The sequence below is a fragment of the Cryptomeria japonica genome, chromosome 3 (genome assembly GCF_030272615.1).
Source record: "Cryptomeria japonica chromosome 3, Sugi_1.0, whole genome shotgun sequence".
Classification (NCBI taxonomy): Eukaryota; Viridiplantae; Streptophyta; class Pinopsida; order Cupressales; family Cupressaceae; genus Cryptomeria; species Cryptomeria japonica.
In genome coordinates, this window is record NC_081407.1 from 424,268,334 (window position 1) to 424,292,112 (window position 23,779).

The window sequence follows — 23,779 nt, forward strand, 5'->3', positions numbered from 1 at the left end:
CTTTTCTACAATTGGTATCAAATTGATATATACAATTGGTGTCAGTTGGTGTCTGGGCCCTCTATCTCTAGTGTTGTTGGATGTTAGAATGCAGAGAATAATGGTCAAAGGGAGAGAAGTAACCGGTAGAAAGTTTTGTCAGTACCCTTTGCCATTGTTGTCAAAGGGGGAGAGATAAGACAGTAGTATACCAGATACTACATGTGTTGACATCAATGCCAAAGGGGGAGATTGTTGGCATTGTGTTGCCATTGATGTCAATCGGTATAGTATGTCACCCGTAAGTATGGAATGTTGACTGGTGAGCAAGTATTGGAGACCGGTATGGTATGCCAACCGGTGAGTGAAGTGTTGGCAGTGTATGGTTGCCAACCGGCAAGCATGTGGCCAGGAAGCAAGCAAGGTTGAGCTAATGAAGAAGGACAGGCAATCGGTATGTTGTTTATTTGATGTCATACAGCAGGACTCCCACAGGATAAACATGTTGTCACCGAATGAAGAGAAGAATGATAGAAAGTGTGCTGACAAATAGTGTGTTGCCTTAGATGGCAAAGAAGACATATGGAAGTCTATCGGGTTATGTGTAGAAGATGCATCTGCTCAAACAAGGAAGTCATATTGATGCAATACCGGAAGCAGACTGAGCACAATATGATGACAACCATTCCCATCAGTCATTGGCTAGCAGGTGACAAGGATCCACTCCCACAAATAAGTGATAATGCTTAGCTTATCTCCCAACATGCATAGAATGCATTATAACCCTCTGGGATAAGACAGTCAGAGAAGTTAAAGGCAGGTGGTTGAAGACACATACCGGATGATCAAAGTGAAACATCATAAGCCTTTAGTTTATGAAATCAAAAATGTGCACCGGATCAACAAGAGAAGGCATGATGAGCTACCAAGACAAATAAGGAAGAATACGTTGTCATGAGTTTGTCACTTTGACAAACCAGTTGAGATGATGTCTAGGCTAATGAAGAAGAAGGAAAGGTTCAGCATTATAGACAGAGAGTGCAACCGGAATGCAGATGGAGACAGTTGAAGATTGATGGCATGGTATCATCAAGGATGTTACCTGTATGCAGATAGGAGTAATGTCAACCGGTAAACATTTCTACTGGTATGCTAGAAGGTCTGCATTGGAGATTATTGAAGTGTAGTGAACTGGTAAGTATGACAACCGGTAAGAGTGCAAAGCGACAAGGGGATGGACTCTCATTAGATGGAGATATGCATGGTGACCCACTCTGGATACATGCGGTGGATTGACAAGTCTGGTGACCGGGCCGATGTGATCCCACCAACAGAACAAGTGACTGCATGATTTAAAGGTTGACCGATTAGTGTATAACCAGCAAGGTGATATGAACCGGTAGGTGTATCCCAGTTGTGTCTTGTGGTTGGTGACCATGCCAAAACCAACACAAGAAGCTGAGGTGGATGCCAACAAGGAAGACACGTAGTCTCCAGGTGGCAAACGTACAGTAGTCGGTGAAGAGTGTTTTGGCGAGGTTGGTGATGAGTCGGTCGACATTAAATGAAGACCCCAAAGATCACGGGTCGATTGCAGGGGTTTGCAGCTCAAGACAGATCAGAGGACAAAAATCTGATTCATTGGCATCATGATCGATGCAGAGTGTCCAAGTGCAGATCGGATTTGGTGAAGGCAACCGAGAGTTCATTTAATGTGATTGACAAATGCGGGTCGATGATCAGTTTGCTATGTTTGCTAAATATAGCAAACATGTATTGGAAGCAGCGAGATTGGCAGTGATGTCTGATTGCTTGCAGGTTGTCAATCCCCATGCAGATCAGATATGATTTGATACTATCCACGGTCGGTGGAAGGAACCCTAGCATGCCATGTTTGAATGTCCATCTTGGCGGGAAAGCTCAAGTATAAATATGTCGACCAGAGATCATAGAAGATGATGTTGCATGCCGGATGTAGGGGTAGACCGAGTGTTGATCATTCAGAGTGTTGAAGAGCAAAGACATTGAAGCAACTGAGTGCTCGAATAGTTTAACCGGCAAGAACGGTTTAACCAGCAAGGTGAAGCCAACCGGTGGACTGTCACTGAGTTTGACAGTGATGCGAACCAGCAGTGTTTGTTGAGGTAAGAAGGCAGCAGAGAGTGAGGCAAGGCAGAGTGAGAAGAGGTCAGTCAAGGTAGAAGAAGAGCAGAAAGGGAATAAAACAGAGAGGACTAAGAACCGGTTACCAGGTGCGTGGTCGGACAGTTCAACTAACCGGTAAGGAAGTTGCAGTGAGCAAAGAAGAGCAGAGAGAGTGTGAGAAGAGACCAGACAAGGTGAAGGTTGAGTTGAGGAAGGGTCAGAGAACCGGCAGAGAACAGAGCAGAGGAAGACCAATTGAGAAGAGTTGAACCGATAGAGTGATTTGATTGTGAGAGGTTACAAAACTCATTTGCAACTGGGCTATTACTATTGTATTGATATATTTCAGGGCTATTACTATTGTATTGATATATTTCATAGTAATCACTGAGTTGGAGCTCGATGCATGGGTTGGTGCTCCTTGGGTTGGTGCCCTAAAATCAGGGGTTGGTGCCCTAAATCAGGGGTTGGTGCTCCTTGGGTTGGTGCCCTAAACTTTGTATTCAATGTTTATTGTAAGGCTGGATTGGAGCAGTAAGCTCCAGCAACATTTCTCACCGAGGTTTTTCCCATATTGGGTTTTCTTCATATATTCATTGTTATGTGATGTGCCCTTTGTGTGTGCTTGCATTTTGGTCTTCTCCTTCTCTCACGGGTATATTCACTTTGTGTTAGATCCGGTAACCAATACACACATTTAGGTTTAAAAGGGTTAAGTTTGGAAACCACTAATTCACCCCCCTCTCAGTGGCATCTTGTGTTCTACAAAAGGGATACCACAAGCACACCCTTTATGACAGCCATTTTTTGCTTTTCCTTCTTTCCTATTGCATGGCTTAGGACAATTTGCCAATTGAGAGGTCTACTGGGTGTGCACAAATTGTGCTTGGGCTACTCTGCTTCTAGTTTCTGATTGCTCAAACGTAAGTTTCTGCCATCATTTCATTTTTCTGTGCTTCAAAAACCGCATCTTGTTGTTCTCATCTGCTCTTTTCAGCAAACTGCTCTGATTTTTTGATGCTCATTCTTGTGTTCTACTGTTTGCATTTGAAATGGACAAAGGAATGTGAGATAAACAAATTGTATTCATTAGAAAAGAATATATATAATTGTTTGTTCATAACATGACCAGGTGGGCCCTATTTCATCCCTAATACACCTAGGCCAGCACAGATTTTTTTAAAACTTGTTTTCCCTAAAAAAAGTCAATTGTGTAACAATACATGAGCGCACCAAAGCAAATGAGAATGTGTTCTCTGCGGTCACATGATTTGCCACAAAGTTCATCCCATTGCAAGGCATCATAAGGGCACTACCTTCTCCCAAGCAAATGTTTGTGAGCATTAAATTGATTCGCCACATGGATGTTACTAAGCAAAATATCAATTTAATTGCAATATTTGATCCCAGCATTAAATTTGTTCTAAAATCTTCTACCAAGTTCTATACAATAATATGCTTTATGAAGCATGCACACATCAAGCTATCCATCTCAAGACAGACAAAAGTGTTGATGCAGAATCAGGCACAGGTGCATGGGAAAAAAAAAAAATTTAAATCTATTCTCAATTTTGTGAAGTCTTTGTTTTCAAAAACTAGCAGATGCAAAACATACAAGAATTAGAATAAGCAGTGTCATAAGCTTAGAAAAGTAAAATTAGAATTAGCAAACAAAACTTAGTATATTGAAGTTAACATAATAGTATTCAAAAATCATCTACTAGGTTCCTTAGAATTTAGAGCTAATTAAAAATTTATTTTCATTTTTACCCATCAGAGAATTCATCCAATATCCATCTGCCTCTCAAGTGCATTAGGAAATGGATTCCACAAAAAACCTAGGAATGTGTGAAGATGCAGATAAGATGAGGGTGAAGCACACTGTTTAAAATATAAAATTAGGAATATTGATTGCTATTATGAAACATTTAAAAAGAAGCTGATTAACAGGAAACAAACAACCTGGAAAGCCAGGACCCAACCAAAAAACATCTAAGGTCCCCTTTTTGGACAACCTAACACAAACCCAACCTACAGAATTATGTACCAGGCTTCTTTTGCATGGATACTACATGTAATCAGCATGAAGGGTGAAATGTTGAAAGACCAGTGTTAGGTCAAACGTACTAATGCATACCCTAAAGTCTTATGCATGCCCTACATAGATTTTACCAGCAATAGGTCAAATGCACCAGTGCCTTACGCATAACCAATTTTTTAGTGCAGTTAAGAATAGGTGTTTGCACTGCTCTAACTCCAGATTACTGTTGTTTTATTTCAATGTTTGTACTTTCTAACCCCCCAACAGTTTTCATTCTCCACACAATTGGGATATAATAAAAATATATATAAGATCATAAAGGGGCAGAATGCATGAATTCCGTATTGAAATGACCATTGTTAATTATATATAGAGGCAAACCTTGAGAGCTTCCCTACAAATGTAAGCTATTTGATGCTCCTCCAAAGGCTCATCGGTGATGTTCATCAGATCAGCAATACTTCCTCCCCCACAATACTCCATAACTATCTGTGAAAACAACAAAGATTAAATTTAAAGTATGCCCTAACATTTCAAGAAATGATTTTTAAATCTATAAAAGTAAAATTAAATTTTATCCTTGATCACAGTGAACAAACAAAGAACAAAAATAAAATTCAGAGCACATCCAAATATTCAAGAAATAATTTTAAATTTATAAAAATTAATATCAAACGTGATCCTTGATCATGGTGAACAAACATCTTTTCTTATATAACATATGCTTCCTCTTCCACCATATTAAAAATTATAGAAAAAGAATATGCAATATAGGCATTAACATCAAAAGATACAAAAAATATCAACCTACAACTAGTATATTTTTTATGCAGCACCACCTACCAATCATGTTAGCAAATAGAAATGAGGCCAAGACAATCATGGTGACAGATTCAGCTTCCAGCTCCCAATGAGACTTCCCAGGTATAATCAACACCACAAAAATGAACTCTTATAACATCAACTGCCTGCTAATTCTTGCATGGGTGATAGGTTTAATCATAAAGTACAAGAGTATCAAACAAAAAGGAGTTGGACAATAGTTTAATTATGCCCTGTTCAATATTTTTCTCAAAAATTACAGAGAGGACCACATGTTCACATGAAACTTCAAGTGCCAATGAGCAACCTATTGCAAAGAAACAACATAATATGACTGTGAAGTCTTTCTCACAATTTGGACCAACCAAGATTTAAACTTTTTAGTTAATCTAATCCAAAGATCTTCAAAATTTTGTTGTGAACCCTAATATTTTCATAGTCTGTTCAATGGTTTAACTTTGTATCTCATTTTTTCACTTGTACATTCAATCTCAATCAGAGGAGTCTTCTCCTACGCAACAGTGATTTGATACTAGCTTTTAACTCCTTCAAGAAAAGAATAAGTTTATCATTTCATGTCCTGCTACCTACTCTAATTTTAGTCAGGAAGGAAATAGGGAAAAAAAATTCTTACCAAGTTCAACCTCCCAAAATCAATATAGATTCAGATACAAACAGGATAAACCACCCGGCCCAATAGAAATCCTTATAATACCCAAGCAATATTCCGTAGACATTCTCTCCTCCAAGGAAAAAAAAGACGATGCTATCCAAGGAGGACATCGGTTCATGAAGAGGTATGGGATTCTCATAAAGTTTTGATCACCGACCTTGCCTAGCATTGTTCCAGTTTTGTTCAGTTCCCTTTGCTTCAAAGTGAATACTAGCATAATTATATTATCAAGAAGATAGGCACAGGCAAAGGAGAATATATCAGTGTTACGAACCCAAGAGTGTCGAACTATGCAAGGACATGTATAATAAGCCCTTTCCTAATAGATTATTTTTTTATATGGGTGGCATTGAATGGCAGCAGCCATTGGATTACAAAGACCTTCCATTCAAACATCACGTATGCCATAACACAACCATTTAGTTCATGTATTTCCAACTCAAGAAAATTTGCAAGAAGGAAATGAGCAAAAATTGAAAAATCCTATCAAACAATCAAGAGGTTAAGGACCAAGATGAAGATGTAGCAGCAAACAAACAGAAATCAGCCTCTCCATTTCAACCATTCAACAAGCATTCATTAGAGATAAATTTTCAAATGGCATATTCCTAAAAATGCAAAGTTCCATCCAATACAACAACCCAAAAAGCTGTAGCCAACCTATTTGAAACACTGGATACAGGGACAGACGACATGAGGTCAATACAAGGAAATAATGCCAACATCCTTCCCATGACAAAGGATCCTAAGCATCTTGCAATTGACAAAATAAAAAGGTAAGCCTTGGGATATCATAAAGTCAGAGTAGCCAAATACTCCTTTGTCCCTCCCTAGGTGAACATTGTTGTCGGGAAATATGTATATCTAATGTTTTGGTAGTAATGTCATTTGTTAGTAGTTAGTTAGCCGACGGGTAGGTAGTTGGAGTCGCGACGGTTGTGTCGCACCCCTTCGGGGCGATTAGGTTGTGGACGCTCGACGGGAAGGAGATACCAGACGCCGTCAATGGGTCGAAACTAAAGGTTTATCACGAACGGAGGGAACCTAAACCCTCCAATCAAGATGTTTGACAGTATTATTAAAAAAAAAAAAAAAAAAAAAAGACACTGGACGTGCGGTGGCGACACGGACGGTGGGACCACCGTGCGGTGGCAACACCAGCGATGGCGATACTGACGGTGGAACCACCGTGCGATGGCACCACCAGCGATGGACACCACCGTGCGGTCGCTACCACAGCCCACGCAAGTATAAAACACGTGCACACAGCAGCCCCCGCCCACGCAAACATAAAACCCCCGCCCAAACGCAAACGCAAACGCAAACATAAGAAAAAAAGAAACGTGCACACGCACCAGCCCCCGCCCAAACGCAAAGACACACAAACACACACTCCGCCCAACAAGGCAGGCATACGCAGCCATACACAACCGAAGAAGGTGGTTACGAAGGTGTTACGCAACCGTACGGCTATAACCAGAAATCAGTTACAGGAGAACTTAATGGAGTCGGATGGGAAACGGAGTTGGAAGAAGCAGTTGCAGGGTTCCTCCAGTAGCAGCCAGATGGATAGAAAAACCAAGGTCTTGTCGTCAGGCGTGCGTGTGGCAGGCAGCACAATGGATGCCAGCACAAATCAGAAGAAAAAGCAGAAAGCACCACAACCTGCCATAAGTGCGAAAAATACATTAACACCTCAGAATATCACCTTCGAGGGCCTGAATGGGTCGGAATGCCGGAAATGGTGGCAGGACACTCCCGACAATGATTTAGTGAAGCAGAACCTTCGTAAGGCAGAAGTGGAGTGGGCTATTCGAATGCCCATGTTTCCTATCTGTGAGTATGAGGGTGCCCTACAGTTCATGGTGGACACCTTTGACAGACACACACGCACGAGTACTTTTGAGTACCTCGGGAGGGATGTCACCATATCCTTCAAAGCGGTGGACTTCACCAGAGTATTCGGCATCCCAGGCAGATAGGGCAGGAAAATTGAGTTGAAGGCTAAGAAGATGAAGCGTGAGGAGAAGGAATATTGGATTAAATTAATATCCAGGAACGTGACGACAGCAGAGCTGGACAGCGTGGCTAATGCCACAAAGGGACAAGGAATCTGTAAGACCTTTGTTGCAGAGGGCCACTAGCGGTGCATTATAGATGTCATTAAGAGCAAGTTGACGGGATCGGGTAGGGCGTCGGACATCGCCCTCCCTCAGATTATGCTCATGAACAGGCTTATGAACGGCATTGTGTACGATTGGGCCGCGTTGCTAGCAGAGCGCATGTATGAGTTCTTGACGATGCAGCATCGCACATTCTATATGCCCCACTATGCTATAGGACTGTTCTTAGAGGCCACACGGGAAGCAGTGCCGGAGGCAAAGTTGGAGGTACGGCCGCAGGGACCGTTGGCAGCAGGTGAGCCTCCTATCATGTATTGGAGACACCTGGACATTGGGCACTCTTCCGCGAAGCGGAAAAACGGACGGTAGATACGACCCCAGGGGAACTTGATAGTGGGAGGGAGACTTCCAGTAGTACAGAGGATTCAGAAGCGAAGGATGAGGAGGATGATAGCAGCAGGGCGACAGAGGAGAGGGTCCTTTTGCCCCACCCTTGCTATCAATGGGCACACCTGTGATGTCATCCAGAGTGGGAGGCACCTTTATTCCTGCAATTGGGCAAAGCCGCACGCCAGTTGCACTTGGCCCCATCCAGCAGCAGGTAGTCGCACCTCCGCCGGATCGAGCACCACCTTCGGGACCAACCCCGGCCACCGAAGACATGGCAGAGTCGTGTATAGATGGGTCGCCGCATCAAGTAGTACTGAGGGAGGTGGTTGATACGGAGCCTCAGGTGCGGTTGGATGTTGTTGGAACTGAGGCAGTGGTGAGCGTTTCTGCCTCCTTGTTGGAGGAGCCCATGGCTATGGCGACACACACTCCGGTCGTGGAGATGCAGAGAGTCCCGGGGATCCCCAGTACAGACCCGTCGGTAGTGGCTATGGAGAGCTGGCTAACTCAGCAATTTCAGATGACAGTGGTACCACCCGTGGGTGTTGCTGTATTCTCACCTTGTCGAGAGACTCCAACCGAGGTAGTAGACTTGGACGATTGATTAAACGAGGCACATGCACTAGCAGTCAGGAACGAGGCAGGAGAGGTCGTCTCTGCGGTACAGGAACAGGGGGATTACACCTCTAGTGGCGGAGGAGGTACCTTCATACCAGCAAGATGCGACAGTATCGGTTCTGCGAGAGACCTCTGCGTTACCCCTTGGCACTCTTTCACAGATGCCACTTCCCTCACGGTCACAGCCTTCGGAGCAGGAGGGGGAGGACATTGAGGCCTATTTAGCTGATATGGTGATGAGGGGTAGACAAGTGGTGGCCACGGCCTAGATGCAAGCATTACAGCAGGTTGTGGTGGAGTTAGAGCGGGTCCTACAGTTTATGCGGGTGGGCTGCCCGGCAGCCTTTGCTACATGCTTTGAGTCTCAGGGATGGCCGACTACTCAGACGAATGAGATGCTACAGGCTTGGAGTGTACGGGAGCCCATTGTGGAGAGTTGGGTGATGGCAGTCGTCTGAGAGATTGACCAGGTCTACCGAAACGCCTACTATGCTTTGAGGCGTACGCAGCATGAGTCTTCGGTTCGCGAGGCTACTCGAGTCGAGTTGGAGAGGGATGTGGCCAGTCAGCAGGCCTCGTGGGCAGCAGAGAGGGCCCAGTTGTTGGCGCAGCTTGAGATGGCCCGAGCAGAGAGGGCTGAGGTGGAGACTCGCCTTTTGGCGAAGCAGAGTGTGAGGAGCCTTGTACAGCAAGAGTTGGATGCAATCACTACCGAGAGGAGCCTGTTGAAGGATCGATTGGTCTGTATGACGGAGACAATGGATACGAAAGAGGAGTTGCTGGAAGCTGTGCATGTGGTGAAGATGGCTTTGGAGAAAGTGTTGGTGGCGGAGCGTGATGTGACTTCACGAACTCAGCAGGTTTATGAGCTCCGCTCCCACTTGGCGGCCCAAACACCGGCATCTCAGCCTTCTACTTCAGGGACGCTTCCCCAGCCCCCTCCTTAGTTTTGTCTTGGATGTATATTTTTGTATGGGTTGCATTGTCTCCATTTTTGTTATTAGTCGTCGGAGACGACTTCTTTTTTGGGGGGGATGATGTTGTCGGGAAATATGTATATCTAATGTTTTGGTAGTAATGTCATTTGTTAGTAGTTAGTTAGCCGACGGGTAGGTAGTTGGAGTCGCGATGGTTGTGTCCCACCCCTTCAACTGTTATATATTGTACTACCTGCGGGTATTGAGGGGTGTTATTGACGACAGATAATACTATGAACATTGTATACACTCTGAGTTATTAATGGAAAGCTTATTCTCGTATTAATGTTGTTTATTTCTGCGTTACTTCTATACTCTTTCTGTTTACCCAGTGAGGCAAACAAACATATCCTCATAACCAAAATGGATACGCATCCAATACAACCTAGATACACATCGGATGTTGTAACCACATATGCCCAAAAATCCTTGATTTTCCAACCATGCCAAAATACTATGCAAGTTAATTTTTTAAAAATTTGACATAAATCTTACTAAATTTAATTTTAAAAAACTTCATTCATGCAATTTTATTAAAAAAAATTAGTATAAACAAAACCTACACCAAAGGAGAAAGACAAATGAAATGTTTTTTCTATTTCAGCAACCCATTGTTTTGGGCTGTCTTCCAATGCAACTCTACTATTTTTGCATGTTGTAAATTGTTAAATCAACATATAATTATTTATGTAGCAATTATGTGTCTATATTGCTTTTGAAGTAATGAAAATCTCCTCTAATAACTTAAAAAATTGTGTTAAATATATGTGTATGTGTTTTTTATGAATGTGGAACCTTGGAATCTTTTGAACATCTTTTCTTTGAATGTGTTTTTGCTAAAGCTATCTGGTCTCTTTTCTTTGGTCTCCCTGTTAACTGGAATGATACTTGTGGCTTTTCTTGGCATTATATTTTGGCAGCATATGTTGATGTTTTTAGTCCTAAGTTGAATAAGTTTTGGTTGGTTTTTACCAATGAGGTTATTTGGTTTATCTAAAAGAAGAGGAATGTAGATGTATTACAGGGCATTAAAAGGAACTGTTGACATGTTTTTTATGACAGCGTCTAACACAAAATAAAGTTGCCCAACGGTCACTTTACTCTCTCTTGTTCAAAGTTCAATCATATGCTAAGATTGCAGTAAGTTCAAACGATTGACTCCAAGGTTCCGGTTATGCAATGGATGTGACTCAGTAGGCTTCATGTGATATGTCGGTAATCCAAGGGGACTTACAGACACTTGAAGAAGATTTAAACAATTTATGACTTTCAAGGAATTTGGTCACAAATGATTTATCAATGAGCTCTTTTTTTAGGTTTTTTGGATTGAAATATGCTAGAAGTAAAAGGTAAGGGTTTAGAAAGCTATGCTAAATCTAAGAACAAAGAGACAATGATTGCTTGAGTGAAATCAACCGCACTTTGCTTTGCCAACTTCATACAACTACACAAAGGTGGTGCAATCTTCAAAGGTTGTGCAAAATATTTTCATAACACCAATGAACACCATCAAAGAACAAAGTCCAGCTGATTATCGAAGTTAAGTTTCCACATAAAAAAGGCTCAGACTAACCTTGCAAAGTTAATAACAATCAGCTATTGACAAAAGGTATGAGCAAGGATCTCACTACAAACAATATCATCAATCCCGTTCATCTAAGTGTTGAAAACAAATCTACTCTAAGTGAAGAAAGCAAGACCATGCAAGCTACAAAACAGGACAACACCTTCAAAAGAACAATGTATTAAGTTTACTACTTCAATAGCTCTTCGCAACAATCGTAGACAATCTCTCATCCCTTTACAAATGAGGGGGTCACCCTTTTATATAGGCCTCAAGCCATGATTACATGCAAAAACCCTAATTACGGTTTGCCCTAAAAGATTCTCCACACGTCATGCAACAAGATGGGAATATTCACTAAATGCCCATTAAACCCACTAACAATAAATTCCTGCATGCCCAAAATGGCATCCACTTGTGCATTAAATGCAGGATTTTCCATCAAATCTACCCAATGCATCATAAGTGCAATAAATGTACCTCCATGCAAAATCGCACATGATGCCATAAATGCACCATCATCTCCTAAATGCGACGGCTACATGCAAAAAGATGCTCCACTACCCCGGCATGCATTGACCCAACCACCACTTGGTCAAATATTTCAGCCATGCATGCGCCATCATCTCCTAAATGCGACGGCTACATGCAAAAAGATGCTCCACTACCCCGGCATGCATTGACCCAACCACCACTTGGTCAAATATTTCAGCCATGCATGCGCCATTATGTCAAAAGATTCTTGTCCAGAAATGGACAACCATGATCTGGCTCATTAATGGCATATGCAACGAACCTGGCGACGAAGGCCTCTAATTCTCCTACCTACGGAGACACTTGGCATGCTTTCCATCCTAAATTCCATCAAGGCAATTTCCTCTTCGCACTTGGAGAAAAACTTGTCCCATTCTGCTGCTAACTCCAATGTCCTCCGCATTATGCTGGAAAATAAGGAAACATTTTCTAGATGTGCCTTGGAAAATGATTCCACAAAGAAATATTCATGTAAACGGTCCCTTAGGAAATTCACCATCACTCCTTCCTCGATCAGCCTTCTTGCGAATAATGCCTCAACAGCTGTAGCGTCCTAAAATTGCGACACTTGCAATTTCGACTGCATTTGGGTCTTCACGAGGGCGGCGCAACATTGAACCTGAATGGAGACCCCGAAACCTGTTTACAACACCAAAAACTGCATTTTTCAGCACCCTGGCCTGATCCTCCTTGCACCCTGCTGTCCCTGGAGGTGGGACCATGGCGCCCACCGCCCTAGTCCTTCAGGACTAGAGAGCCCAGCACCCTGGTCCCCCAGGACCGTGGCACCCAGCGCCCTGGTCCCTGGCCCTATTTTGGGCCCGGTCTCTTTTGGGGCATCGGGTCTTTAAGTTTGCAAATTGCAAAATATTGTTTCTAGGTCGGCCTAAGGTCGGGAAAATCAGTCTATCAGCCCTAATTGACAAGTATATAAACTACATTTCCCCTCTCAAAAGAAAAGGGAGGACATATGTGAGCAAAAAGGCGGAAGCGATATTCAAGCATTCAAACATTCAAGCATTCAAGCATCCTTTAAAGCAATTGAGCATTGTAAGTCTCCATTCAAGGCTAAGTGTTGCATTCAAGACAAGGATTCAACCATTGAAGAGGAGATCACATACAACATACAACATACTACATACATTACACCTTCGCATGTAAGAATACAAACATTCTTACAACAAGGTATCAATACTTGTTTACATTACAAACATTTACATTTACAGCATTCTCATTTCTTGGTTAATTCCAAAACCGGGGTTTGACCTAAAGGCAAACCCCTCATCCCTAACCCCCCAAATCGTCCTCTCTTTTCTGTGTGTAGGTTGCAGGTATGCGGCTGTAATTGAAGATCTGGAATCCTTGTGCAGAGACGAACAGATCCCCCTTCGTTTCGCGGATTTTTCGGAGGACCGTGTGCACGCCGAGCGCCATCGTCCCGTCAACTTTCGCTCAAATTTGCAGAACAACACCGTCTCGACATTTTACTACTAATTCCAGGTCCGCAGCTTCATCCCATATCCCTACCTCTGTTTATAAGCGAATCTTTCCTACTTTACATGCATTCCTAGTTCAATCATTCTTTTCACATTTCTTTACAAAAGAGGGTATCCTTGATGTCTTAACCCTTGAAAATCATTTAGAATCCAATCTTGCATTGCGTGGGATTGGATCTTGTGGGTTTCAACCCCTCTTTTAAATGTAAAGTCTCTCCTAAGTGAAAACCATCAACCCTAGTGACTCTCCCTTCTCTCTCCTCGGAGTTGGGGAGGGGAGAACAACTAGGGTTCGATTTTTCCGCTTTACATTTTGGTGAACCCGACGTGAACATCCTCATTCTGATTATTCATGGTTAGATCTGAAAATTTTGCTTCCTTAATTACATTTTTCATGTTTGATCTTTTGCAAATTTTAGAGGCTAATTGCATAAAAACCCTAAAATTTTATTTTTAGTAATTGAGCTTGTGAAATGTTTAATTGTTAATGCTTGTTTCAGATCTACCCTTCTATTGCAAATTGTCAATTCATATTTGTGCTTGAATTCTGAAAATTAAGTGGTTAAATGTCAAAACCCTAATTTTTAAAACCTTCTTGATTCAACTTTTGACTGATAATTTCACTAATCAAAACACCTCCAAATCGGCTGTAACTGTGGATTCCGCAATAAAATCACAATATCTCTCATCCCTGAAAATTTGGAAAAAAGTTGCGAGGACCGTGTGCACCCCGAGCGCCATCGTCCCCGACATTTTTTCCGAAATTTCGGGAGTTAGATCTTACTGTATTTTTCTGCTAAAATCCAGAATCTTGGCTGATTTTATCAATTTTAACACTTTCAAAATTAAAATCAAAGTTGGTCTAGCGATTGCTTGGATTGAGGCTTCTAATCATTCAAAAATTGCTGAAATTAAAATTCATATCAAAATTGTGTTTCTTACTGTCCTAAATCTGAAAAGTGTGTTAGTATTCATTCGAAATTTCAGTGTTTTATTCAAATTTTTGCAATTTGTGACTTTTGAAATTAAGTGTTTAATTGCAACAACTTTGATTTCCGCTTTCAAATTTGAATTTTGCATGAAATTGAGTCAACTTTTAAATTTCAAAGCCTGCATTGCTTTCAGTATTCCCTCTAAAATCATAAAATTCAAAATTTCAATTTCCCTCTCTTTTTCAAAATTCAAAATTTACATTTTTCAACAATCTTGGTAGGGTTCAATTTTGAGATTGCAACTTTAATTTGGCCTATCTACAGATCGTAAAATCACTCAATTTTTTCAGATTAACTTTAAAATCATCATAACTTTCATCCCTGAAAATTTCGAAAAAAGTTGCGAGGACCGTGTGCACTCCGTTCGCCACGGTCCCTGACATTTTTTCCGAAATTTCGGGAGATTGTCCTGATTGTATTTAACAGCTTAACTCTAGGAGATTGGTTGATTTTATTGAAATTTGCTACCTATAAAATTCAAAATCTTCTCTCTCTCTTTAGTGCATGAGTTTTACAACAATAAGCCCTACTTACACTATTCCCGTTAGACGAAGCCTTAGAATTAAGTCCTTCCAAGGTGTAATTACCGAGGAGATGGAACCTAATTTGAATGGCCTTTTTAACGAGGACATGGGTAATTCCTCTAATCCTCTTAATGATGAAGAAGCTCTCCATGAGGTTTCTGTAGAACAACTTTCAAAATTGGATAACCAATTTGATGATTTTCAACAATGGATGTCTCAAGAATACCCCGATAGCGAAGCTCTTTCATTAATTGAGGGTCTAAAACGTATGGTTCAAAGTGATAAGAATGGAATTGATATTTTGCGTGGTATTGCACACATTGTGGATTCGAATGTGATGCCTATGAAAAGTTGTGCCGAAACCTTAGGTTATACACAACCTCCTACTCAAGTTAATCATTCTATTCCTTTGACAACTCCTATTGCTAGTATACCTACTTTTACATCAAACATAATGACTACTTCAATATAAGACATTCCCCCTATGATCACCAGTCATGGGGGCAATCCTTCCTCTTCAATCAATCCAACTTCTTCATTCTTTCCTTCAATGAGTGTTCCTATTATATCTCCACAAATAAACATGACGCAAGGGGGCAATTCATTTAACCATTCCATTCCTCCTTGTAGTGTTCCTCCTTTCCAATCATCTCCTATGACTAACTATCATAGTGTCCCACCACCTTACTCTCTACCTTCTTTCAATAACATAACACCTCCATCACAATCTAACACGTCTAATATGAACTCTTCGACTGAAGCGACCATCAACAATCTTGCACAAACTGTCTCTTCTTTACAGCAACAAATTGCCTCTATGAATCAATCTAAGACTAGTGTGCCCACATTTGATGTTGCGAGCCCACTTTCTCTTGACATTGTTCGAGCTATCCCCCCTAAACATGTTGAAATTCCGCATTTGGAGCTTTATAATGGTAAGGGTGATCCTCTAACACATGTTAAGACATTTCAAACAATATGTACTGATTTTGCTTATGACCAAAGGTTGCTTGCAAAACTGTTTACTAGAACATTAAGAGATAAAGCCCTACAATGGTATTGCTCGTTGCCTTCTTATTCTATTACTTCTTTCGAACAACTTGCAAATGCTTTTATTCAACAATTTCAAAACAATATAAGTCCTAAAGTTACTTTGATTGATTTAAAGCATTGTAAACAATGTGTTAAAGAAAAAGTGACTGATTTCATTGGTAGATATAAACATTTGTATGCTCAAATTTCTTTTCCAGTACTTGACAATGATATTCAAAGAATCTTTATTTCTAATTTACAAAAAGACATTAGAGAAAAACTTCTGTTTTCTGAGTTCACTTCTTTCCAACAGTTGTGCGCAACTCTTCACAATTATCAACTGACTGTGAGTCAAATGGAACAAGCAAATCCTATGGCTCCGAGTGATAAGGGTGATAGTAGTCAACAACCATTCGGGAAGTTTAAACCGAACAGAGAGTCTATTAAATTCAATGAAAACATCATCAACAACAATGTGAATGCGGCATCAAGTGTGCCTCCTATTTCTAAGTTTTTCAAGAAAGAAAGAAAGTTTACTCCTTTGAATGAATCATTGCATAGTATTATGAATAAGTTATTGGAACAAAATGTGCTTACTCTTCCTCCTATAAGGCAGATAGATCCTACAAAGATTAATTCACCCTATTTTGATAACAAATCTTTTTGTCAATTTCATCGTCAACCTGGGCATGATACTGAAAAATGTTTTGCTTTAAAGGGTAGAATTCAAGATTTGATTGATAATAATACTATCTCTGTTTCTGGTGTGAATGATAAAGGCAACACATCTGTAGCTCCTCCTAACCAAAATCTTCAGATTTTTACTGATCCATTGCCTTCTCATACCTCTAATGCGATTGATACTAATGATTCCTGTGTCTCACCTGATGATCTTGTGTCTATGGCTCCGAATGCGATTAACTTTGTAGAGCAGCAGAAAATCCCTAAAGAACCTTCCATCACATTTGATTCCAGTGAAACTATCAAGGCACCTGATGGTCCTTTATATATAGTTGCAAAAATCAAGAATACACCTTGCCGTGGAGTGCTTATTGATCCTTCTTCAATGGTTAATATCATTACTGAAGAATTTCTTTTTACTTTGCAATTGAATCAAGTGATCTATGATGAAACAAATGTGGTTGTGAAACTATTTGATGCATTTTCTTCTCCTGCAATTGGTTCTATTACATTACCTATTGAGGTCCATAACAAATCCCTTGATGTGGACTTTGCTATTATTCCATCATCTGAACAATTTCGTGTGAAGCTAGGCTATCCTTGGCTATCTTCCATGAAAGCTATTGCTTCTCCTATTCACAAGTGCTTGAAATTTCCCCATAATGGTGAAGTTGTTACTGTCAATCATAGTCTCTTTAAACCTGCTGAAAGAACTTCTAGCGTTCCTATTGATTACTTTTGGCCTAAACAATTCCAATCTCTTCCTCCGCAAAGTGATCATCTTTTTAAATCTTATCAAAAGTGGAAAAAAGATATGATCCTATCTCTAAGTGAACCTAGAACACCCAAACTTGACATTCCTATCATTCTTGAGAAGGAAGTTCTTCCTTTGAAAGATAAAACTAATGTCTTTCCTCAAGAAGATTCCCAACCCATTCCTATGAATGTGACTATGCCTATATCTAATAAACTTCCCAAAATTAGACCTATACCTCCTCCTCATGATGGACTTGGTCTCCTTCCTAAACCGAATATTCCTCCCTTATATGGAGCAGTTCCTCCTCCTTCCTTTTATAGAGAGAAGAGACCTTCCTCTTCTCCTATTATTCAACCTAAGAGACCACAACCTAAACACCCAAGTGCTAAGGATGAGAACATTCCTCCTCCTCAATCTTCTCAACTTCCTACTAAGACTAGACGAAATCGCTCTGCACGTGAACGCCGACGAAAGCGTCATCTTAGAGCTCAGGCAGCTGCCTCTCAAACTTTGCAATCCCCAAAAACACCTTCAACAAGCATTATTCAATTTTCTCCTCAGCCGGAAATTGAGCCAAAATCTCCTAAACATAAGATGTATGATGGTCTCGATCCTGTGCGTGTTAAAGATCCTATTTTTATAAATCTTGATGATGATATAGATGAAAATGTTATTCATGATGAAAATGTTATGCATGATGAAAATGTTACTCCTATTCATTCTGATAGTGAATATGAATATGTTGATGTTGATAACCATTTATCTAACGAATTTTCTAAAACACTTATCCTAGCTCCTAGACAAGAACAACGTGGCTCGGAACATGAACATAGCCCTTGTTTGGATCTTGTGATAGCTCCATCTGCTGTGTTGGATGTTCCTCCTCTAGCGTGTTTCTTACCTTCCCGAAATATTGATCAGCAAGATCGGGGGGTAGATGACATGCTGGACTAGTTCATTAGCATAGCAGACTCTCTCCTCCTCTCTTGATCTCTTTTGTTACTTCTTCTATGTGTTATTCTCATTCTTCTATTTGTTGTCCTTAGTTTTGTCTACTTGAGGACGATGCAAAGCATTGAGATCCCTTTTGGTCTCTCTCATGTTGACTCAAAAGACACATGTGTTCCCTTCTTCTAGGTGACCTTCCTTGATTGGGGAATGAAGAACAATTATGCATACATACATATGATATGCATGAATTATCATACAGCATACTGACCCCGAGGAAAGCGAAGTCACCTCGTGCTTTGTGTTTTGTGTCTATTATCCTTGGGCTTATCTCACACTTGGGGGCTAAATCCTTGTGGTAACGTGCTCCTTTCTCATTTCTTATATGCATCACTACCTTAAAGCAATCACCCCCGGTGAGGCATGTGCGATCGCTTTAACGTAGGGGGGCATACATCCCGTTCATATCTTTTCAAGATACTTGAAAATTTCTTGACAAATTTAGCTTTGCCTTGAAAATTTTTGATATCTTTCTTGCATGACTCATAGTGAGGGAACCTTACTACTGACAGTCATGGTTCTCCCTCGTGATCTTCCCTTTTACTTTGTCAATCGAAGTCGTAAGATCCTTAGTCCACTGGGGGCTTGGTGTATCTTGCCTCCTTGACGTGGTGAAAGTTTTTCAATGTTGTTTCCTTGTACTTTACCAGAAGTATGAGCGTACGCTGATACTCCCGCTAAAGTGGGGGCTAAATGTAGCGTCCTAAAATTGCGACACTTGCAATTTCGACTGCATTTGGGTCTTCACGAGGGTGGCGCAACGTTGAACCTGAATGGAGACCCCGAAACCTGTTTACAACACCAAAAATTGCATTTTTCAGCACCCTGGCCTGATCCTCCTTGCACCCTGCTGTCCCTGGAGGTGGGACCATGGCGCCCAGCACCCTGGTCCTTCAGGACTAGGGCGCCCAGCGCCCTGGTCCCCCAGGACCATGGCGCCCAGCGCCCTGGTCCCTGGCCCTATTTTGGGCCCGGTCTCTTTTGGGGCATCGGGTCTTTAAGTTTGCAAATTGGAAAATATTGTTTCTAGGTCGGCCTAAGGTCGGGAAAATCAGTCTATCAGCCCTAATTGACAAGTATATAAACTACATTTCCCCTCTCAAAAGAAAAGGGAGGACATATGTGAGCAAAAAGGCGGAAGCGATATTCAAACATTCAAACATTCAAGCATTCAAGCATCCTTTCAAGCAATTGAGCATTCTAAGTCTCCATTCAAGGCTAAGTGTTGCATTCAAGACAAGGATTCAACCATTGAAGAGGAGATCACATACAACATACAACATACTACATACATTACACCTTCGCATGTAAGAATACAAACATTCTTACAACAAGGTATCAGTACTTGTTTACATTACAAACATTTACATTTACAGCATTCTCATTTCTTGGTTAATTCCAAAACCGGGGTTTGACCTAAAGGCAAACCCCTCATCCCTAACCCCCCAATCGTCCTCTCTTTTCTGTGTGTAGGTTGCAGGTACGCGGCTGTAATTGAAAATCTGGAATCCTTGTGCAGAGACGAACAGATCCCCCTTCGTTTCGCGGATTTTTCGGAGGACCGTGTGCACGTCGGGCGCCATCGTCCCGTCAACTTTCGCTCAAATTTGCAGAACAGCACCGTCTCGACATTTTACTGCTAATTCCAGGTCCGCAGCTTCATCCCATATCCCTACCTCTGTTTATAAGCGAATCTTTCCTACTTTACATGCATTCCTAGTTCAATCATTCTTTCCACATTTCTTTACAAAAGAGGGTATCCTTGATGTCTTAACCCTTGAAACTCATTTAGAATCCAATCTTGCATTGCGTGGGATTGGATCTTGTGGGTTTCAACCCCTCTTTTGAATGTAAAGTCTCTCCTAAGTGAAAACCATCAACCCTAGTGACTCTCCCTTCTCTCTCCTCGGAGTTGGGGAGGGGAGAACAACTAGGGTTCGATTTTTCCGCTTTACAACAGCGTTGAGGATTTCATCTTGTATTTTCCTGATTGAGTCCTTCAAGGTCAAAGACTCCACGCTAAATCTCTCGAAAGATTCCTCTAGTGCAGATGGCACAAAACCACCACAGGAAGTCGTAGATTTCGTTCTCTTGGACCACCTTCACGTCTACCAGTGCCTGCCTAGGAACTTTCATCAATGCTCTCAGTCCCGGAATAGTCAAGTCCTTGTAAATGTGCACATCCTCCCATGAACTATCAAGGACTTCCAGCCTGTTCAGGAGGGCAAGAAGTCTAGAGTGAAGGTGAACCAGGTCTTCAATAAATTTTCTGGCTACAGTGAAAACATCCTCCACCCACTCCTTAGAGCATTGAGCTCTCTTCCTGACCTCTTCAGCAACATCAACGGACTCCTTAGGGAGAGAGGTGGGAAGAACAAAGAACGAGTCTTCCTCCCTGAGTGGATGTTTGAAACTCTTCACACACTCGCTAAAGGCTTTGTTTTCACTTTTCAGCCTTTCGTTTTTCTCCTTCATCTTCTTCATTTTCTCCTTCATGGCCAAGGAAGATTCTTCAAAATCTTCCACAACCTATGTTGTGGATGCACACCCCAAATCAACTTTTTTGATCACATATTCATCTGGTGTGATCTCATTTCTACCCTTGTCCACCACAGGCTCAGCTAAATGTAATGTTCTAGATCCAAACTCGTCCTTGTGATTTTGGAAAACTTTCGAGCGGCCTTCTATCATGCTAGTTTGTCCATTCTTCTCAAAAGTTCTTCCAACTCTTGTGCTCGATCCACTTCCTCTTCTGCCTCTCTTCTCAATCTATCTTTAAGCCAATCTAGAGCAGCTGTTGACTGATCCTGAAACTCCATGTGTACGTGCTCCTATGAAACTTGCTCCATGTCCCCAAGAAGTATTTCAATGAAAATATCCTAACGCTGCTCTTCTAGATTAGGGGGGAGTTCCTGCCTTTGCATTTCTGGTTGAATTGGCCTGTGAGAAGCACTCATGCTAAGCATATCTTGCGCCTGAACATTATCTGGAAAATTGTCCTAAGGCTGACCTCGTGGAACTTCTTGTGCACACATCTCTACTTCCTACACACTAGAGGAACTGGCGAGTGAATGAACTTCTTCTACCCATGGCCTTTTCTGTTGAGGCTCTTCTGGCTGAACTTCCAGTTGAACATCTGGATGGACTTCCTTCCGCTTCCTTGTTCGCAATTTCTTTGGAACATTCCCATGCTTGGCGCTTTCCTCCCGGATTTCTCCTTCTTCCGTATGGGCTTGTGATGATCCTTCAGTGGCATCACTATGGGAGTCCAAATTTCCCATCAATTGGTAAGTTAGGCGAACATTTCCATCTTGTAGTGCCCTAATGTGCCTATCCACCCAATGTCAGATCAATTTCATAACTAGACTAGCCAAAACTTCTAAATCATCAATTTTCGATCCTGAGCACCCTGGAACCTGGATAGGTTTATTCTTCAACTTTTCAAATTCATGTTGAACCATGTCCTGATCTTCCTTTACCTAGTATGGCACTTGAATAATTTCAGCCATTATGATTAAGTCAAGGGGCAATTTGGAATGCATAAGCTTCCTAACTTCAAGATCATCCTTGGCGTTGGCGCAGAAATCCTCCAAGTGAAATTTGTGTCTGAACTTTATTCCAGCGACCATCCTAATTTTGTTATATGGATCAAAGTATGATTTGGTCGTGTGGAATTTTAAATGATAGAATGCCAGCTCGTGAATGAATTTTTCTGTTGCTTCCAAATTTGGGCACACTTCCACATAGTCGCCAAGGACGATAGGGAATTCAATAGACAACTTCTTTTTCTGAATCTGATCATAGGCTGTCAATTCCCTAGTGAGTTCCAGCAGCACCAGTTTGTTTGACAGGTACCTTGGAAGTTTGTATGGCTGAAAGGAAAATCCTTGAGTCTAGATATATGTGAACTTCGGAAACTGAATGTACACTGCTCCAAATTTCCGTATCAATGCTCTAGCCTCTGGTGTTACTCTCGTGTGGAGTTCACCCTACAATAACCTGGTTAAATACATCGTGAAAGTGTCATTCACCAGTTCAAAAGAATTAGTGTTGTGAAGGTGCAACTAAGGATAGCACTTGTGGACCTTCAACTATGCTGGCCCACATTCCATGGGACCTTTTCCTAGTAAGCCGTCGAAGCTGCCCATCCTTGCCAACGAATAAATCACATACAAGCTCATGTAACAGGATTGGGTACGCCTCTCCTTCAGATTCTTCAATTGTTCATGCACATAATGACTTATCAATCTCGCCCAATCCACTATCCCATTGGCATTCATGACTTCACCAACGAAGAACATCTAAGTTTCAAAAGTAAAAGCATGTTGGCACGCCATAATTCTGTCCAGCATCATTACCAGATCTGCATACTCCTTCTTGAAGTCAAGACTGGTCATTTGATTAGGCATTTTGGAAATATGAGGTCTTGGCTTCTACATTCACGTTTTGTTGATCTTCTCAACAGATCTATCAGGGCCCGCATCATATAATGTCGTCGCTCTATTAGTCATGTAAGCCATGGAATGATAGGATGGAATTCCAAAGGTCTCCTTGATAGCCTCCACAGTCAAGTTGGCAAGAAGCTTTCCATCAGATGTCAGCATTCCCCTTCTTTCTGGATTATAATGTTTTACACATTCCAAAATCAATTCTGGACATTGAACGGTTGGAGGGAAACTGGTTGCCAAGACAATTCCCCTTTTAACAATTTTGGCACCAATGGGCGATGGAGCACATCCAGATATTCCAAACAACCTGAGTCGAAAAGCACCCAACTGGAAAGTTCCCAAATTGGTGTCGCTGGTTTCTCTCCACTTAGAAAAAAAAATTGGACTCAAAAAGGAAACCCTTCACCTCTTTCTTAAACTATGCCTGCCTAGAAGTAATCGTAGCCTTGCTTGATTCCGCCATTCCTACAAAACAAAATAAATTAACATTAAAAATCTGCGTAAGGAATTAAATAAGATGGTGGAGAAAAAATTCCAGCTAATAAATTCCTAATTAGGAGTAAAATAAAACCTCCGCAATCAAGAACTTCTTGAAATGAAATGAAATTCTTCGCCTCTGAATCTTTATCACTTCTCTCCAACCTCTACATTCTCCCAAACTTGCACATGATAAATGAATTGTGTTTCCTCGTTTATATAGAATTCTTCCATTATATTGCAAAGTTGGCAAGAGACTAATCTTAGCAGTTGCATTAAGAATGTGTCATACTTTCCTTAATAGCTTGCCATGTAAACAGGTCCCATCATTGTCATTGAGTTCAAAATGGAAATTTCCATTATTCCTTAAGTCATGGCATCGTAAATTTGAATATCCCTTTGCATGTTGCCAACTCGCCAATTTTTTGAAAATCTTTCCATTTTGAATTTCAAGAGGATATTTTCGAAAGATTTTTCTTTCCTGAACGAATTTTGTTG

General features: G+C 41.2%; 1 protein-coding gene across 2 annotated transcripts in view; it reads right to left on the bottom strand.

Moving 5' to 3' along the window:
- LOC131070436 (serine/threonine-protein kinase 1) overlaps positions 1-23,779 on the bottom strand; it is a 237,942-nt gene that overhangs the window by 142,877 nt on the left and 71,286 nt on the right. For both annotated transcript variants that reach the window (XM_058005968.2, XM_058005969.2), the window contains exon 4: positions 4,547-4,654. In XM_058005968.2, coding sequence (XP_057861951.1) covers positions 4,547-4,654 — 108 coding nt within the window. The remainder of the gene's footprint in view (positions 1-4,546; positions 4,655-23,779) is intronic.